The sequence below is a fragment of the Lethenteron reissneri genome, chromosome 37 (assembly GCF_015708825.2).
Source record: "Lethenteron reissneri isolate LAM-NWPU_2019-01 chromosome 37, ASM1570882v1, whole genome shotgun sequence".
NCBI classification, from domain to species: domain Eukaryota; kingdom Metazoa; phylum Chordata; class Hyperoartia; order Petromyzontiformes; family Petromyzontidae; genus Lethenteron; species Lethenteron reissneri.
Window position 1 is genome coordinate 6,708,794 of NC_083815.1, and position 17,781 is coordinate 6,726,574.

Here is a 17,781-nt window from a genome sequence, read left to right on the forward strand (position 1 = left end):
CAACGCCTTTGTCGATAGTGTGTGGGGATGGAGTTCATTGACCATAATTCACACTGGCCAGTGCAACGTCGGACCTCGAGGGTTTGGCTCACACGACACTCGCTACGAATGTTCGTGGTGGTGACCGGGAATCTAACTCAGGATCCCGGGCTCCTAGAGCAGGGCATTGACTGCTCCCACCACGCCATCGCTCCATCACATCGTGAAACTAGCAGCGTTGCACACCGCGGACATATCGAAATAACGAGTGTGTTGTAGGTGTGCCCTTCAAGGCAGGCGCACGCGTTGTTTAACTACGCAATGAAGAGCATCGCTGTATCTAGTGTGTTTAGATGTTGTATATAGTCACATGGTATACTCTTTGTTGTGGCAGTGAGTGAGTATTATTAACTGGCATGTCGTGGCATGTAGGCAAATATTACCTGACTAATTCAGACGAGCTTTTAAAACATACGTATATATATAAAACATGCAAATTTGCTCAAAGATATGCAATTTATATCAGTTACGTGTACGAGTAGCTATTCATATTCAAAACAGCCAGTAACTCATTTACGGATACAAATGTAATAATACTCTTAGGTTTTTCTCGGTAAAGTCACGTAGGTAAAAATAAAATAACAAGAGAAAATAAATCAATGAAATAATGACGTTTCGGAGGCAACACAAGCTTCCTTCATCAGGTGTAAACAGGCAAAGCAAAATAACTCACAAATAACCTTTTTACACCTGATGAAGGAAGCTTGTGTTGCCTCCGAAACGTCGTGATTTAATTGATTTATTTTCATTTATTATTTTATTTTTATTTTTAATTTTTATTTTTACCTACGTGACTTTACCGAAAGAACCAACGAGTTTGTCGAAGCCGATTCAGAGTTTGCTTGTATTGAAGCCATGCTGGTAAAATGATGCACTCCAGGAAGGCCGTGGAGGATTGTCAAAGCTTGCTTATATTTGTATTTATTTTGTTCAAGACATATAGAGCATGCTATTAAAACATTCACTCTAAAAAAAAACGATCATAACGCAGTCCATTGTGGTAAATCAGCGGTGGCCGTCCTATGGATGGACTGGCCCCGTCGTTGGAATGTGGAATTCCCTTACACACCTAGACATATATACACACGCTGCATCCCCAATGCGGGACCTTCCTGAGAAAAAAATAAATAGTTGAGACTCAATAAGACTACTGAGTAGATACCAATAACACAAATGTGCAGCTTTATCAACCCACTGCTTAGTGAACGCCTTGTCACGTGCGTTATGTTCACATAGCCATGTAAACAAGTGGTTGTACTTCTGCTGTTCCTGTTCTTATCATTTCCGAGCAGTCGCCTCCTTGCCTACGACATTGTAGCTTGTAGTTGGTTCTGGCTCGCCGATGACTCCTTATCAAGGCGAAACCTACTCAACAGTAGCCTTTTGCTCACATCCACTGCTGAACATATCAACGCATTGCTTAGAAGTACTGAGGTCCACTCTCTACATATCGAGAGTCAGTACGCGTGTTGGCGAACACAGCGTGCAAGGTGACGCATGTACACACAAACGTGACCACGTAAATATATCGACAATGACCGATACACGAACGCACAAAGACGAAGCTGCATCTACCATGGGTGGAAAAAACCCGATTTTTCCAGCGGCATGCATCGGGTTTTTTCTTTAATACAATTAAACCCGATTTGGGGGAATTAAAACCTGGTTTAATGAATACGAAACTCTGATCCAAGGCTTAGGCTGCTTCCTCGTCGGTGCTGCTATCGTACTCGGGGGGCCGTCGGACACGGGGTCGTCGTAGAATTCTAGATTTGAAGCTTTCGTGACTGCAAGGATTCATACTCTTAGGTTTTTTCGGTAAAGTCACGTAGGAGGAAATAAATAAATAAATATCTTTTTTTTATTATAGAAATAAAATAACAAATCACGACGTTTTGGAGGCAACACAAGCTTCCTTCATCAGGTGTAAAAAAGTCGTAGAATGCGGCGGGCAGGTTGGTCTTGATGAACACTCCACAATCGTGGGTGCCAGTGAGTTCCTTAGCTTAGAATGGATGAAGCCCATCGTTGAGAAGTGCGGTTCTGCAATTCGAACCCATTAAACCGGATTTCTCCCAATCTCAGATGATCGGGTTTAATATCAAGAACAATTTAACCCGATTGTAAAATAAACCCGACTGTGCCACCCTTGGTCATGGCATCTCCACACCGCACGAGACATTTCGATCGATCCCACGTCAATGTCCACGTCCAAAGCTGCTTCCTATACAAAGATCCCCCCGGTAGCCTTCACAGACTGTCGGGGCAAGTGCTGTTAGCGAGTAGCACCTATAGAGGCCGGCACGACACACGAGGGGGTGGGTGGCCAACACCACGCCCGGCCGCCTTTGTATCCCCGTGTGCTGATGTTCACGCAAACTGCATGCGACTCGATAGACGTCGCGAAGGAGCGAGATTAAGATAGGATGGCCAAAGTGGAGGATAATTATGATTCCTTCGTAGTGGGCAGGTAGCAACTTGGTTGGACAGCGCATTCCGTGCACGACAGACAGACAACTAATCCCTGGTGGGCAGTGTGGAACCTGTTGTTGCTACCTGGATTATCATCCTAGTAGCACAAGTAGCTACATATGTCGTGGCTACGGGCCCCGCACTTTCAAGGGCCCCGCGCTAAATGCTTTCGAGCGATAAATTGATTCTGCACTTGCTCTATTACTATAGTACTATACCGCCTTCGACTTTTATGAACGGCTGGGTGTTTAGGGTTAGCGATTCGTTCTATTATAACAGTTACTTTACTATACAAGTTAAACATTTGCGTTTTAATATTTACGTGTTTTTATTTATTTATTTAGGGCCCCTTTATGACGTCATATGCTACAGGCCCCGCATTAGCTTAATCCAGCACTGGGGGGCGTTGTCCAGGGGCGTTCGTCCGAGTTGAACTGGGAAACAAACTCAGGTAGAGGGTCTACTACTACTACACTGTACTACTACTACTAGTATCACGTGTACTACTACTACAGTGTGTACTACTACTACTACAGTGTGTACTACTACTACTACAGTGTGTACTACTACAGTGTGTACTACTACTACAGTGTGTACTACCACTACTACAGTGTGTACTACTACTACTACAGTGTGTACTACTACTACTACAGTGTGTACTACTACAGTGTGTACTACTACTACAGTGTGTACTACCACTACTACAGTGTGTACTACTACTACTACAGTGTGTACTACTACTACTACAGTAACACATGTACTACTACTACAGTAACACGTGTACTACTACTACAGTGTGTACTACTACTACTACGGTGTGTACTACATCTACTACAGTGTGTACTACTACAGTGTGTACTACTACTAGTATCACGTGTAGTACTACTACAGTGTGTACTACTACTACTATAGTGTGTACTACTACTACAGTGTGTACTACTACTACAGTAACACGTGTACTACTACTACAGTGTGTACTACTACTACTACGGTGTGTACTACCACTACTACAGTGTGTACTACTATAGTGTGTACTACTACTACAGTGTGTACTACTACTACAGTAACACGTGTACTACTACTACAGTGTGTACTACTACAGTGTGTACTACTACTAGTATCACGTGTAGTACTACTACAGTGTGTACTACTACTACTACAGTGTGTACTACTACAGTGTGTACTACTACTACAGTGTGTACTACCACTACTACAGTGTGTACTACTACTACTACAGTGTGTACTACTACAGTGTGTACTACTACTAGTATCACGTGTAGTACTACTACAGTGTGTACTACTACTACTACTACAGTGTGTACTACTACTACTACAGTGTGTACTACTACTACTACAGTGTGTACTACTACTACTACTACAGTGTGTACTACTACTACTACAGTAACACGTGTACTACTACTACAGTGTGTACTACTACTACAGTGTGTACTACTATTACTAGTGTGTACTACCACTACTACAGTGTGTACTACTACAGTGTGTACTACTACAGTGTGTACTACTACAGTGTGTACTACTACAGTGTGTACTACTACAGTGTGTACTACTACTACAGTGTGTACTACTACTACTACAGTGTGTACTACTACTACTACAGTAACACGTGTACTACTACTACAGTGTGTAACTACTACAGTGTGTACTATTACTAGTGTGTACTACCACTACTACAGTGTGTACTACTACAGTGTGTACTACTACAGTGTGTACTACTATACTACAGTGTGTACTACTACTACTACTACAGTGTGTACTACTACTACTACAGGTGTACTACTACAGTGTGTACTACTACAGTGTGTACTACTATTACTAGTGTGTACTACCATACTACAGGTGTACTACTACAGTGTACTACTACAGTGTGTACTACTACTAGATACGTGTAGTACTACTACTACTACAGTGTGTACTACTACTACTACAGTGTGTACTACTACTACTACAGTGTGTACTACTACTACTACAGTGTTGTACTATACACACGTGTACTACTACAGTGTGTACTACTACAGTAACACGTGTACTACTACTACAGTGTGTACTACTACTACTACAGTGTGTACTACTACTACTACTACAGTGTGTACTACTACTACTACAGTGTGTACTACTACTACTACAGTGTGTACTACTACTACTACAGTGTGTACTACTACTACTACAGTGTGTACTACTACTACTACAGTGTGTACTACTACTACTACAGTGTGTACTACTACTACTACAGTGTGTACTACTACTACTACAGTGTGTACTACTACTACTACTACAGTGTGTACTACTACTACTACAGTGTGTACTACTACTACTACGACAGTGTGTACTACTACTACTACTACAGTGTGTACTACTACTACTACTACAGTGTGTACTACTACTACTGCAGTGATGTGTGTACTACCTACGACACATGTATATTCATATTTACGCGATCTAACTATGTTATGGATATTGTTTGCGAAAGCCTCCGTGTTGAACTTCTTTCGCACCGTACGTAGCCATTGCATTTGAACAGAATGTAAATTCAATAAGAAAAGATAAAAACACTTATTCTGGGTACCCTTTCCATTCGGCGGCATCTCATCATCACCATTAATATTATCATTGTTAATTGTTGCATTACTAATATCATAAGTCAATAATGTGTGTGTGTCCCGCGCGTGACGTCACTCCACATGCCACACCCCTCATTAATAATCATGAGCGGGTGACGTCACTCCACATGCCACACCCCTAATTAATAATCATGAGCGGATGACGTCACTCCACATGGGGCAACTACCCTCATTAATAATCATGAGCGGGTGACGTCACTCTACATGCCACGCCCCTAATAAATTATCATGAGCGGATGACGTCACTGCACATGGAGGTCCCTCCCTCATTAATAATCATGAGCTGATGACGTCACTCGTGTGGACCCCAGCCCCTCATTAATTATCATTAGCGGGTCATTATTTTCGATTGAATATTTCAGATAAACTGCCTTGGACATGGCTATAGGCTTAGTTATCATCATCATTAGAATTACCACCATTCATTGTTGTAGCCAGTCACATTGTTACACATGTACCTGTACTGCTACACGCAGGTCTCCTTTGATAAAAGGGTCGTCCATAAATGACGTCACGCGATTTTGGACGATTTTTGACCCCCCCACCCCTCGTCACGCGACGTCACAAAAAGTCAGACCCCCCCTCAAATGACGTCACAAAGCTCTGCCTCTCCCCCCCAAAACCATGACTCCATTTTGAAAATAAAAAATGCTTCAAATCGCTTTAAACTATTGTCATTGTAGAGCGTATTTAATGTGGCGCTGCACTCTGATGTTGTAAGAGTATTGTTAGAACAATTAGTGTTGTTATAAACAATTCTATATTTATTAATTTAAAGCTTTCGTGACTGCAGGGATTCATATTCTTGGTTCTTTCGGTAAAGTCACGTAGAAGGGAAATAATAAAATAATATTAATATCAAACAGTATATTATTCTATATTTATTTAAAGTTGCGCATTTTGATGTGACGTCACATTTCTCAACCCCCCTCCCCCCTCGTCACACATCGTCACAAATGTCTGACTCCCCCCCCCCCCCCCCTAGGTGCGTGACGTCATTTATGGACGGCCCCTACACATGTGCCTGCACTGCCTGGCCCAGGTCTCCCTTGACAAAGTGACGAGTATCATGACTGCTCAGGCTCCCGAGTTTGTTGCTAGAGAGCTCTCCCCCCCGCCACGCCCGACATATATTAGCGGTACTCCTAGGTTTTTTCGGTAAAGTCACGTAGGTGAAAAATTAAAATTAATAAAAGTAAAATAAAAATAAAATAAAAATCACGACGTTTCGAAGGCAACACAAGCCTCCGTCTTCAGGTGGAACCGTCACAGCACGACAGCTGTATCAAGTGAGAGAAATTCGAAACTTCGTGATTTTTATTTTATTTTTATTTTACTTTTATTAATTAAAAATTTTCACCTACGTGACTTTACCGATAAAACCTCGGAGTATGAATCCTTGCAGTCACGAAAGCTTCAAATCTAGAATATATTAGCGGGTTTCACTGCGCGTTGTTCAACGCGACTGACGTCCGATGTGCAGCGAAACGTCGGGCAACCACGTGGTAACAAACCGAAACACAAGGACAAGACAAAGATCCCCCGTATAGCCTAAACAGACTTTTGGTGCAAGCGCTGTTAGCGAGCAGCACCTATGAAGACCGGCATGGTACACGAGAGCATGGGTGGCCAGCACCACGCCCGACCGCCTTTGTCTCCCCAGTGGCGATGTTGTTGCACACAGCACCAGGTACTCATTTGAGACCGAGTCAACCTAGGGGAGGCCCAGGACCGGTTCAGATAATCGCCACCGGTGTTGGCCGTGAAGCTTGAATGGAACCCGGGTGGTCAGGTTCGTGTTGCTAACTGCCGCGCCACAGTTCCCCACACACACAACGGGGAGAGAGAGCTGCAACTTTAACACCAACGAGTTCTCGAATTCAAATTTATTTTCCCCATTACCTCCATCGATTGCATCCCCACCCAGCCCCCCACCACCCCAGCCCCCCACCGTGCCCTTACCTGCACTCTCGCCTCCGTGAGATCCGTGCGCAATGCGAGTTGCTCTCGTGCGTACACGTCCGGGTAGTGGGTCTTCTGGAAGACCTTCTCCAGCTCCTCGAGCTGGTAGCTCGTGAAGGTGGTGCGGTTTCGTCTCTTCTTGGCCGCCTTGACGCCAGGCGTGCCCCCCCCTCCGTCTCGCTCGGACACCGATTCGCCGCTCGACTTGTCCGGGGAATCCTTGAGCGACGACTGCTTGAGAGCCAGGTACGAGGAGGCGTCCATCGTTGTCGACTGGTTCATGGCCGAGAGATCTGGTGGTGGAGGAGGTGGTGGAGGTGGTGGTGGTGGTGGAGGTGGTGGAGGTGGTTGAGGTGGTGGTGGAGGTGGTTGAGGTGGTGGTGGTGGTGGAGGTGGTGGTGGAAGTGGTGGAGGTGGTGGAGGTGGTGGAGGTGGTTGAGGTGGTGGTGGAGGTGGTGGTGGAGGTGGTTGAGGTGGTGGTGGAGGTGGTGGTGGTGGTGGTGGTTGAGGTGGTAAGAGGTGGTGGTGATGGTGGTGGCGAGGAGAAGGAGGAGGCGACACGAGAGGAGGGGGAGTGGGGTGGGGGGGAGAGACGAGGATGGAGGAGGAGACGTTGTTAGCTGGACATTTACTTACGTCTGAGTGGCAACGATTGCACAGTCCACTGGTGATAAAACAGGAATAGGCTCTTTATATAATTCACGGGTAACGGCAGTCAACAAGGCAGACTTGTTCACCGGTGGCGAGTTCTTGGCGCTCATCAGCAAGCTATTAATTCGTTGGTTACGCAAATTTGCCAGCGTGCGGACATACAGGTGCTATGAATTCGAATGCGGCATTGCAAACAACAGAACGCATGGATACACACACACGGACAAACCGGTCAAATATCCACAACAGCCAACTCCGACAAGATTGGTCGTTTCCTCTTGTCCGTGCTGTGTTCAACTACCCCGTTTATGATTGCAGGATGCAAGCCTCATTGTTTTCCTCCTTATTTCTTGGTATTGCCCTGTCCTGGAACGACCGCCCATCTCGTCTCTGGTCCAAGTCACCCACGGATTTGCTGAATTCAAAACGCGGTCGTCGTCGTTTCGTTTCACTCAAATCTGCGTCGCAATCGTTCGTTGCTTCTCGGTTGGCCGCTCCGAGTGAGTTACGGGCCGCTGATCTTCTAACTCGGTGCGCGTGGCGGGAATATCGATGTAACTTTGGCAACAATCAATCAATCATGCCTTTATTTCTATAGCGCTATTTCGTTGCAAAGGATGCCATTCAAAGTGTTGTACAGATATAATAATAAAAAAGATTAAATCACAAGAAGATTAAAAGCAATTTCCATGCAAAACAAAATTTGCATTATAATTACCGTCGAAGGCGTATTAAAAAAAGAACACTATACAATAATCTTAAGTAAAAGCAAGTTTTAAAAGGTGAGCTTTTTAGATAGAACTTAAAAGCGCTTAATGTTTGCTGAAGCCATCAGATCCCCCTGGCAGGCTGTTCCACAGGCGATGACCACGCACACCCAAAACCGCTTCTGTGTGTGCATGACGGACAACTGGTGGCTGCTGCTACGTGCGACTGATTGGGCTTGTCGCGGTGGATGCTGAAAAGGCTCTTCGAGTGGTGTTTTCGTGGTTGTTCTTTGCCGTGTTCGACGTGATGGCCGTCGTTTCGCGACACGTGGAAACGAATACCGCACGAAGCCGCGTCGAACAACGCGCGGTGCGACGCGGAAACACGACGGAAGAGATTTTTGATTTAAAGCTTTCGTGACTGCAGGGATTCATATTCTTGGTTCTTTCGGTAAAGTCACGTAGAAGGGAAATAATAAAATAATAAAAATATAAAACAATAAAAATTATCACGACGTTTCGACTGCAACACAAGCAATCATCATCAGGTGTGAAATCCACAGCAAGAAAATTTGAAAAACAAAATGACGGAAGAGCTTCGCTAAATTGCGCACTTTCGGTGTCAATGCTGCGATTGACAAGGGCTCAGGGCGAGAGACATTTCATCGTCACGAGTCTCATCATCGCCACATCATCATCAGCAGCAGCAGCAGCAGTTGCTGACCCCGCTTGTGACAGTGACCTTTGGAGAGTGCTCGACGTGAGAAGACGCGTGGGACAGGAACACGTGGCCCTGCTGCTGCTACTGCTGCTGCTATAACAAGTGGCGCTAACGCGACGAGACCGCGGCTGGCTCTGACAGTCGAGACTGTGTTCAGTGTCAACTCAGTGGCAGGCGGGGGCAGAGGGAGGTCGCGAAGGGGGTCGCATTGGAGAAAAGTGTCTCAGCCAAGGGGTTAACAAATGTTGCCATCGCTCGCGTGGCTAGAAGAGTGGTGGGGTAGGGGGGGGGGGTAAAACGCGCAGACCTCTCTCCCTCTTTCTCTCGCCACCTCGTTAAGTAGCTCAAGCGCAGGATGCGTGTCTTTTTTTTTTGGAGGCGTTCGGTTTAAGCGGAGGGAAAATAAAAAAACACATTAATATTGCACAAGCTTGGCGGAATTTTGAAATTAAATGCCGTCCGTGCAATGTAAGCAAACATCCAAGTTGCTCGCTCTTAATGAACGAACGCACGCACACGCGCGCGTATCGTGTTCAGCATTTATAAGACGTGCATGATTATTGTTGCAATTCTTATTGTGGATTATTTTACACGGGAAATCCTCAATGAGTCTCAATACTCGGTGAGCAAGAGGGTCCTTCCGCATTGCGTTGTTGAGCTAAGATGATTCATTCATCAGCGCGCGGCACTCTTTACGCAGATTCGCTATTAAAGCGATGTTAGTCTTCCCCCCACGCACCCCGTTTGACCATTCCAGTGTTCCCAATCACGACTGATACCGCATTAACCTCTCGCAAAAAACAACAACGGTGGGCGTTTGCTGTTCTCGATTGAAAATGTTCAATTCGAACACCGCTCGCATGTGGCCAGAGTAGCTGACTGTGAAGGTTTGAACGTCACGCTCCCCTCCTGTGTCCCGAGAAGAAGTCGTATTCTTCACAGGCGCGTCGATGTTACGTTGGGAATGTTGCCTCTTCGTTGTTAAATTTTTTTTAAAACGCGAAACTTCGGCAACAGCACGGACAACAACAAAAAAAAACGCACGCCTCGACTGCTTCGGGACAGATTTTCAACGCAGCCGTGGGTGCATCTCAGTGCTCAGCGGCACAGAAAAAGCCCCGCTCTGCCCGCCCGCCATCGCAACCCAAGTTTCATGAATAACCTTCGCCCGTTGACTGCGTAATGCGTCAAAATAACGTTGCAGCGAGGTCCTGTGTGGTGTATAATTCGCGTATTACATATACACCCACAGTTTATCATTTGTATTGTCTGAGCGCGGAACGCAAATACGAAGTTACCCTCCTCCCCGTGTTGCCTGAACGGTGGTGTGACGGCAAGAGCGTCTATGAAGTCCGGCACGGCACACGAGGGGGTGGGTGGCCAGCACTATTCCAGACCGCCTTTGTCTCCCCAGTGGCGATGTTTACACACAGCACCAGGTACTCATTTGAGGCTGAGTCGCTGAACACATACGCGCTTAATAGTATGAACGTGTTTATATATATATATACGTATAACCTAACACGCGACATGCACCTTTGCGAGATTCCAGTTGTGTCATCAATTATATGGCGTTACAATATCAGTCGGTCGGCCGAGCTGGTGATGGCTCTCATGCTTACGCCAAAACGCTGGAAAGAAATTCTGTAATGAACGCAAGATCCGTTCGTGATTTCTCTGTTTTTGTTTGACACTCTTGAGAAATGTGGAGCCATTCATTCGTCGCAAAAAAATAACGTAAACCACGCCACCGCCGGTTCTGTCCACTCGTGCATCTTAGACTGAAGATGACACGCCAAGTGAGATGGGGCATGTGTAAGAGGCAGTGATTCATACAGAATGCACGCGCGTTGTGAGTGGTGTGTGTGTGCTCCGTGTGTGAGTGGTGTGTGTGTGTGAGTGATGTGTGAGTGGTGTGTGTGGTGTGAGTGGTGTGTGTGAGTGGTGTGTGTGTGAGTGGTGTGTGTGCTATGTGTGAGTGGTGTGTGCGTGTGCTCCGTGTGTGTGAGTGGTGTGTGTGTGTTACGTGTGAGTGGTGTGTGTGTGGTGTGTGAGTGGTGTGTGTGTGAGTGCTGTGTGTGTGTGAGTGCTGTGTGTGTGAGTGGTGTGTGTGTGAGTGTGCTCCGTGTGAGTGGGGTGTGTGTGGTGTGTGTGTGAGTGGTGTGTGTGGTGTATGTGTGGTGTGTATGTGTGGTGTGTGTGTGAGTGGTGTGTGTGTGAGTGGTGTGTGAGTGGTGTGTGTATGGGGTGTGTGTGAGTGGTGTGTGTGGTGTGTGTGAGTGATGTGTATGTGTGTGTGGGGTGTGTGTGTGAGTGGTGTGTGTGGTGTGTGTGAGTGGTGTGTGTGTGAGTGGTGTGTGTGTGTGAGTAGTGTGTGTGTGAGTGGTGTGTGTGTGTGAGTGGTGTGTGTGTGTGTGGGGGGGGGGGTGTGTGTGTGAGTGCTGCGTGTGTGAGTGGTGTGTGTGTGTGAGTGGTGTGTGTGTGAGTGGTATGTGTGTGAGTGGTGTGTATAGTGTGTGTGTGTGTGAGTGGTGTGTGTGTGCTACGTGTGTGCGTGCTACGCGTGAGCAAGGTGTGTGTGTGTGGTGTGAGTGGTGTGTGTGTGTGCTACGTGTGACTGGTGTGTGTGTGAGTGGTGTGTGTGAGTGGTGTGTGTGTGAGTGGTGTGTATGTGAGTGGTGTGTGTGTGAGTGATGTGTGTGTGAGTGATGTGTGTGTGTGTGCTACGTGTGTGTGTGTGTGTATGCTGTGTGTGTGTAAGTGGTGTGTGTGTGAGTAGTGTGTGTGTGAGAGTGGTGTGTGTGCTACGTGTGTGCGAGTGAGGTGTATGTGTGTGGTGTGTGTATGCTATGTGTGAGTGGTGTGTGTGAGTGGTGTGTGTGTGGTGTGTGTGTATGCTATGTGTGAGTGGTGTGTGTGTGGAGTGTGTGTGTGTGCTACGTGTGTGTGTGGTGTGTGTGTGCTATGTGTGAGTGGTGTGTGTGTGCTACGTGTGTGTGTGGTGTGTGTGTGTGTGGGGGGGTGTGTGTGTGCTATGTGTGAGTGGTGTGTGTGCTCCGTGTGTGTGTTACGTGTGTGTGTGTGCTACGTGTGTGTGTGAGTGGTGTGTGTGTGTGAGTGGGGTGTGTGTGTGTGCTACGTGTGTGTGTGCTACGTGTGTGTGTGTGTGCTATGTGTGTGAGTGGTGTGTGTGTGAGTGGTGAGTGGTGTGTGTGCTCCGTGTGTGTGTGCTCCGTGTTTGAGTGCTACGTGTGTGTGCTACGTGTGTGTGTGCTCCGTGTGTGAGTGCTACGTGTGTGTGTGTGAGTGGTGTGTGTGCTACGTGTGTGTGTGAGTGGTGTGTGTGTGTGCTCCGTGTGTGTGTGCTACGTGTGTGTGTGTGCTACGTGTGTGTGTGCTACATGTGTGTGTGTGCTACACGATGCTGCTCTCTTGTTGCGTAACGCCACGGTGGTTACCGGTCGAGTCGCACGGCTCCGTCCCCTACTTTGCGCACTAAGTTTCGTGCCGCCGCTCTAACGCGTGCGCCGCGACTCTCGCTGCAGCTATGAGTCGCCTTCAAAGCAATAACATAACGCGCAGAGAACAACATGTGGTAAGCGTTACGGGCGTGGAGAAAAAAAAGAGGTTCTTCAAACGCACACACACATACGCACACACACATACGCACACACGCGCACACACACACACACGCACAGCACACACGCAAACACACACGCACCACACACGCACATACGCACACACACACGCACCGCACACACACGCACACACACACGCACATACACACACACGCACGCATACACAAACACGTACACACGCACATACACGCACATACACACGCGCACACACACACAAACACGTACACACGCACACACACACACGCACACACACGTACACACACCCACGCACACACACGTACACACACACGCACACTTACACACACACACTCACACACGTACACATACGCACACACACATGCACGCACACACACGCATCCACACACACACGCACACACAGACGCGCACACGCAGACACGCACACGCACACACACCACACGCGCACACACGTACACACGCGCACCACACGCACACACACGCACACACGTACACACACACGCACACACACGTAGACACACGCACCACACGCACACACACATAGACGCACACACACGCACACACACGCATACATACACACACGTACACACACACACGCACACACACACACACGTACACACACACACGTACGTAGACACACACACGCACACACACGTACACACACACTTACACACACACACGCCACACACACGCACACACACGCCACACACACACACACGCCACACACACGCACACACACACACGCACACACACACGTACACACACACGTACACACACACACTTACACACACACGCACACACACTTACACACACACACGCACACACACACACGCCACACACGTACACACACACACACAGGCACACACACACGCACACGTACACACACACACGCACACACACACACACGCCACACACGCACACACGTACACACACACGCCACACACACGCACTTACTTGCAGTGGCGCACGAGTCGGGTAACGGTCGAGAGGAGGACGATGTCAGCTGCACGGAGTTGAGAACGCACAGATCTTCTCGACACTGCATCTAAAAGCCGACGGCGGGCACCACGGCCACGAACTCAAACTTCTCCCTGAATGTCTGCCTCTGCGGCGAGCAAGAACTCCCCCCCCCCCCACACACACAACTCTTCCCCACTTCGTATTGCACGGAGCGCTACAGAACAAATCTGCGCTGACTTCACTTCGCGGTCGAGCGTTTGAGCCGTACTTCTCAAGTCGTGAAAAACGCTGTCTCTGTCTATATTTCCTCCTCGTCTGTCTCTCTGTCTCTCTGTGCCTGGCTGTGCGAGCCAAGACTCTGCTGCTGCTGTAGAGCAAGGCTGCGTTGCAGCAGGCCGTACCCAACAGGCACAGGAGGGATAGGGTGGGTGGGTGGGTTTGCTGTCTTCGTATTTATAACGCACGCGTGCGCACGCCGCGGTACCGCTGCGACTGAGGCAATGCAGTCGCGGTGCTGCTGAGCTATTGAAGGGGGCGACCTCCGGGCCAGCCTATCTGATGCGAGGGATCGGAGATGTCATCTCCTGCTCCGCGTCAGGCCACGAATCGCTGCCGGCCCTTCCACGCACCGCCGCATATATCCGAGCAAGCGCGGCCCCGGGAGAAATCAGCCCTCCTCAATTAAATTTCACCCAGAGTTTGTAGAAAAAAAAACTTTGGCGCATTTTTGGTTTCTCCTCCTCCTACTACTACTCTTCCTCCTCCTCCTACTTACTCCTCCTCCTCGTCTTATTCTCGCCCCCCCCCACCTCCTTTGCCCTCCCTCGTCCTCCCCTCCCTTCGTCCCTCCTCCCTCCACCTCCCTCCCTCCACCACCTCCTACTCCCTCTCTTTAGCACCATGCTCCTCCGCCCTCTCTCTCTCGCTCTCAGTGCCTCTTACTTTGTGTTGTGTTGTTGCTCTCTCTGTGTGTGTGTGTGCGCGCGTCTTAAGCAAATCGCGGAGCCCCTGTTTCTTGGCACAAGCAGTGTCGGGGGGGGGGCACAGCAATCGTAGTGGCTCCCCGCGCCCCGCAGAAACGCAGAGGCGTCGGTCACGGGGGGCTGCCAAGGCGCCGCCAAGCGGGCAAGAGGGGGGGGGGGGCTTTCTCGCTGTGACGGCAGCCTTCCACGTGCCGCATCAAACATGCGTTATCCAATTAAACGGTTCTCCCCGTGATTCCTTAAGCCCACCGCCGCCGCCTCTCAGAGCAACGCGTACCCACGCACGGCGCGCTGCGAGCGTCTCTGCTCTGGCTGACTGCGGGGCGGCTACGGTGCGACTGGGTTCTGTGATGTGTAAAGAGCTCTGCTGGTGCTTTGGACACACACACGGGCACACGCGCGCACACTCGCTCGAGTCACGGTGGATGAGAAGGGGCCATTCAAGGCGGCGCTCTTGCACACCTACACGATGCGCCGCTTGTGTGCGGTCTGTGTGTGGTGCGTGTGTGTGTGGTGCGTGTGTGTGTGTGGGGTGTGTGTGTGGTGCGTGTGTGTGTGTGGGGTGTGTGTGGTGCGTGTGTGTGTGGTGCGTGTGTGTGTGGTGCATGTGTGTGTGTGGGGTGTGTGTGTGGGGTGTGTGTGTGGGGTGTGTGTGTGGGGTGTGTGTGTGTGATGTGTGTGTGTGGTGCGTGTGTGGGGTGTGTGTGTGTGGTGCGTGTGTGTGGTGCGTGTGTGGTGCGTGTGTGTGTGGGGTGTGTGTGTGAGGTCTGTGTGTGGGGCGTGTGTGTGAGGTCTGCGTGTGATCCGTGTGTGGGGCGTGTGTGTGTGGTGCGTGTGTGGGGTGTGTGTGGTGTGTGTGGTGTGTGTGTGTGGTGCGTGTGTGTGTGGTGCGTGTGTGTGGTGCGTGTGTGTGAGGTCTGTGTGTGATGCGTGTGTGGTGCGTGTGTGTGGTGTGTGTGTGTGGTGCGTGTGTGTGTGGTGCGTGTGTGTGGTGCGTGTGTGTGTGGTGTGTGTGTGGCGCGTGTGTGTGTGTGGTGTGTGTGTGGAGCGTGTGTGTGAGGTCTGTGTGTGGTGCGTGTGTGTGAGGTCTGTGTGTGGTGCGTGTGTGTGAGGTCTGTGTGTGGTCCGTGTGTGTGAGGTCTGTGTGTGGTGCGTGTGTGTGAGGTCTGCGTGTGGTCCGTGTGTGGTGCGTGTGTGTGTGTGTGGTGCGTATGTGTGGTGTGTGTGTGGTGCGTGTGTGTGGTGCGTGTGTGTGCGGTGCGTGTGTGTGCGATCTGTGTGTGTGGCGCGTGTGTGTGGTGCGTGTGTGTGGTGCGTGTGTGTGTGTGTGTGTGTGTGTGGTGCGTGTGTGGCGTGTGTGTGTGGTGCATGTGTATGGTGTGTGGTGCGTGGTGCGTGTGGTGTGTGTGGTGCATGTGTGTGGTGTGTGTGTGTGTGGTGCGTGTGTGGTTCGTGTGTGTGGTGTGTGTGGTCCATGTGTGTGGTCCATGTGTGTGGTCTGTGTGTGTGGTGTGTGTGTGTGGTGTGTGTGTGTGGTGTGTGTGTGGTTCGTGTGTGTGTGTGTGGAGTGTGTGTGTGTGGTGCGTGTGTGTAGTGCAGTGTGTGGTGTGTGTGTGGTGTGTGTGTGGCGCGTGTTGCGTTATGACGCTGCTGCGCATGGCAGCGATCGGGGCTGCCATGCGCGTCTCTCTGTGACCCTATTGCTCGCAAGCGGGGTATTTATAACGACGACGCTCATATTGCATACGTGATTAATAAAAGCCAATTGCATTACAACGCGCAGCCTCACTGGAATTGGTTATGCGATGCCCGGCGATTTAGTTTAATGCGTAAACTAAAAAGTGACGATTGGATTTTGGCGACTATCGGTGTCAATATTCCGGGGGGGGGGGGGGGGGGTCGGCGGTGGGCACGCTGCTAACTCGCTGTTGCTGATGGTGCTGGCCGGTGTTAATCGTAGCAACTAGCAAAAGTCAAACAAAAATCTCGTTCGCGCGGAAGCCACAGCGTGGTAGCGCGACTGCGCGCGGATTTTGCTGTTTTGGCACCGGAGCGCTGTTTGACCGAACGGGCCCATTGCAACCAACGTGAAACAGGCGAGCACAAGCGAAAGGCTATGCATTCGATTTACGGGAGCATGTGTGTTGTTGTTGTTGTTTTGGTTATTATGTCAACCCAGGGTCTTAAAAGCCTACGAATCGTATGCAGATGCCACAATGGGAGTTTGACGCTTATGCGCTTGTACATTGGCAACCGTACGTACATACACACGCATGCGTGTCTGGGCTGTATTATTGAAGACGTTCATTCATAATTATTTCAACGTCGCTTTGGGGGTTATCCAATTCTAAAGCCTAAAGAGCATCATTGTTGCAATGGCTGGCCGGGTTTGTTGTTTTGTGAGTACTCCGTGTACTTATTCTGCGTCTCGAACTTAGTCGTGCGCTCGCTTGCAAAGGTTACACAAAAAGTCAACGTTTCACATACTTCTTCAAATTAAGGTTTGCGTTCATACGCGATAGAATGGCGCCCAACGGCGTTGTATGGTAAAGGATGATGTCGCCGATGGACGGTTGCGTCAAAGGCGAGTTGTGTGCACTGCGTGACAATTGCACAAACAGGCCACTCCAAGACGCTTGTGAACACATTCAGAAGACAGCGGTAAAGATGTTCACACTCTTTGTGGAAGCGTTGTGATTTTAACTCGAAGTTGACAATCAAATATCACCTTGCGACGTTTGGAAGCTTTGCCCGATTTGTGTTCGTTCAGAAATGGCACATATATATAACGATAGTGTACAACATGTTAAAAGCAATCCCCATAAACACAAGTATACGTTGAAATGGTGGCGTTAAATGTATATTCTTGCAAAAATGGTACGTTGCATTTCAAAAAGCATAACTAAAGGTAAATGTAATTAAAGCGTAGTAGGCACATGCATGCACTATGCATACCTGTACTCAATCACAACAATGGCAGTAACATCACTTCCTTGTCAGTAAATGCATGTTTGCGAATTAGTAGGCATTTGT

The 17,781-nt window shown here is 49.0% G+C and overlaps 1 protein-coding gene across 4 annotated transcripts in view; it reads right to left on the minus strand.

Annotated features, from left to right (window-relative positions):
- The window catches only part of LOC133351435 (homeobox protein aristaless-like 4), a 51,563-nt gene extending 37,101 nt beyond the window's left edge, over window positions 1-14,462 (minus strand). For 2 of the 4 annotated variants that reach the window (XM_061566642.1, XM_061566641.1), the window contains exons 1-2: window positions 13,760-14,462; window positions 7,113-7,405 (exon numbers count right to left, since the gene is read on the minus strand). In XM_061566642.1, the coding sequence (XP_061422626.1) occupies window positions 7,113-7,405; window positions 13,760-13,850 (384 nt within the window). In that variant the 5' untranslated portion in view covers window positions 13,851-14,462. The remainder of the gene's footprint in view (window positions 1-7,112; window positions 7,406-13,759) is intronic. The other 2 variants (XM_061566644.1, XM_061566643.1) reach the window with 2 other exon arrangements.
- Window positions 14,463-17,781: the final 3,319 nt, after the last annotated feature.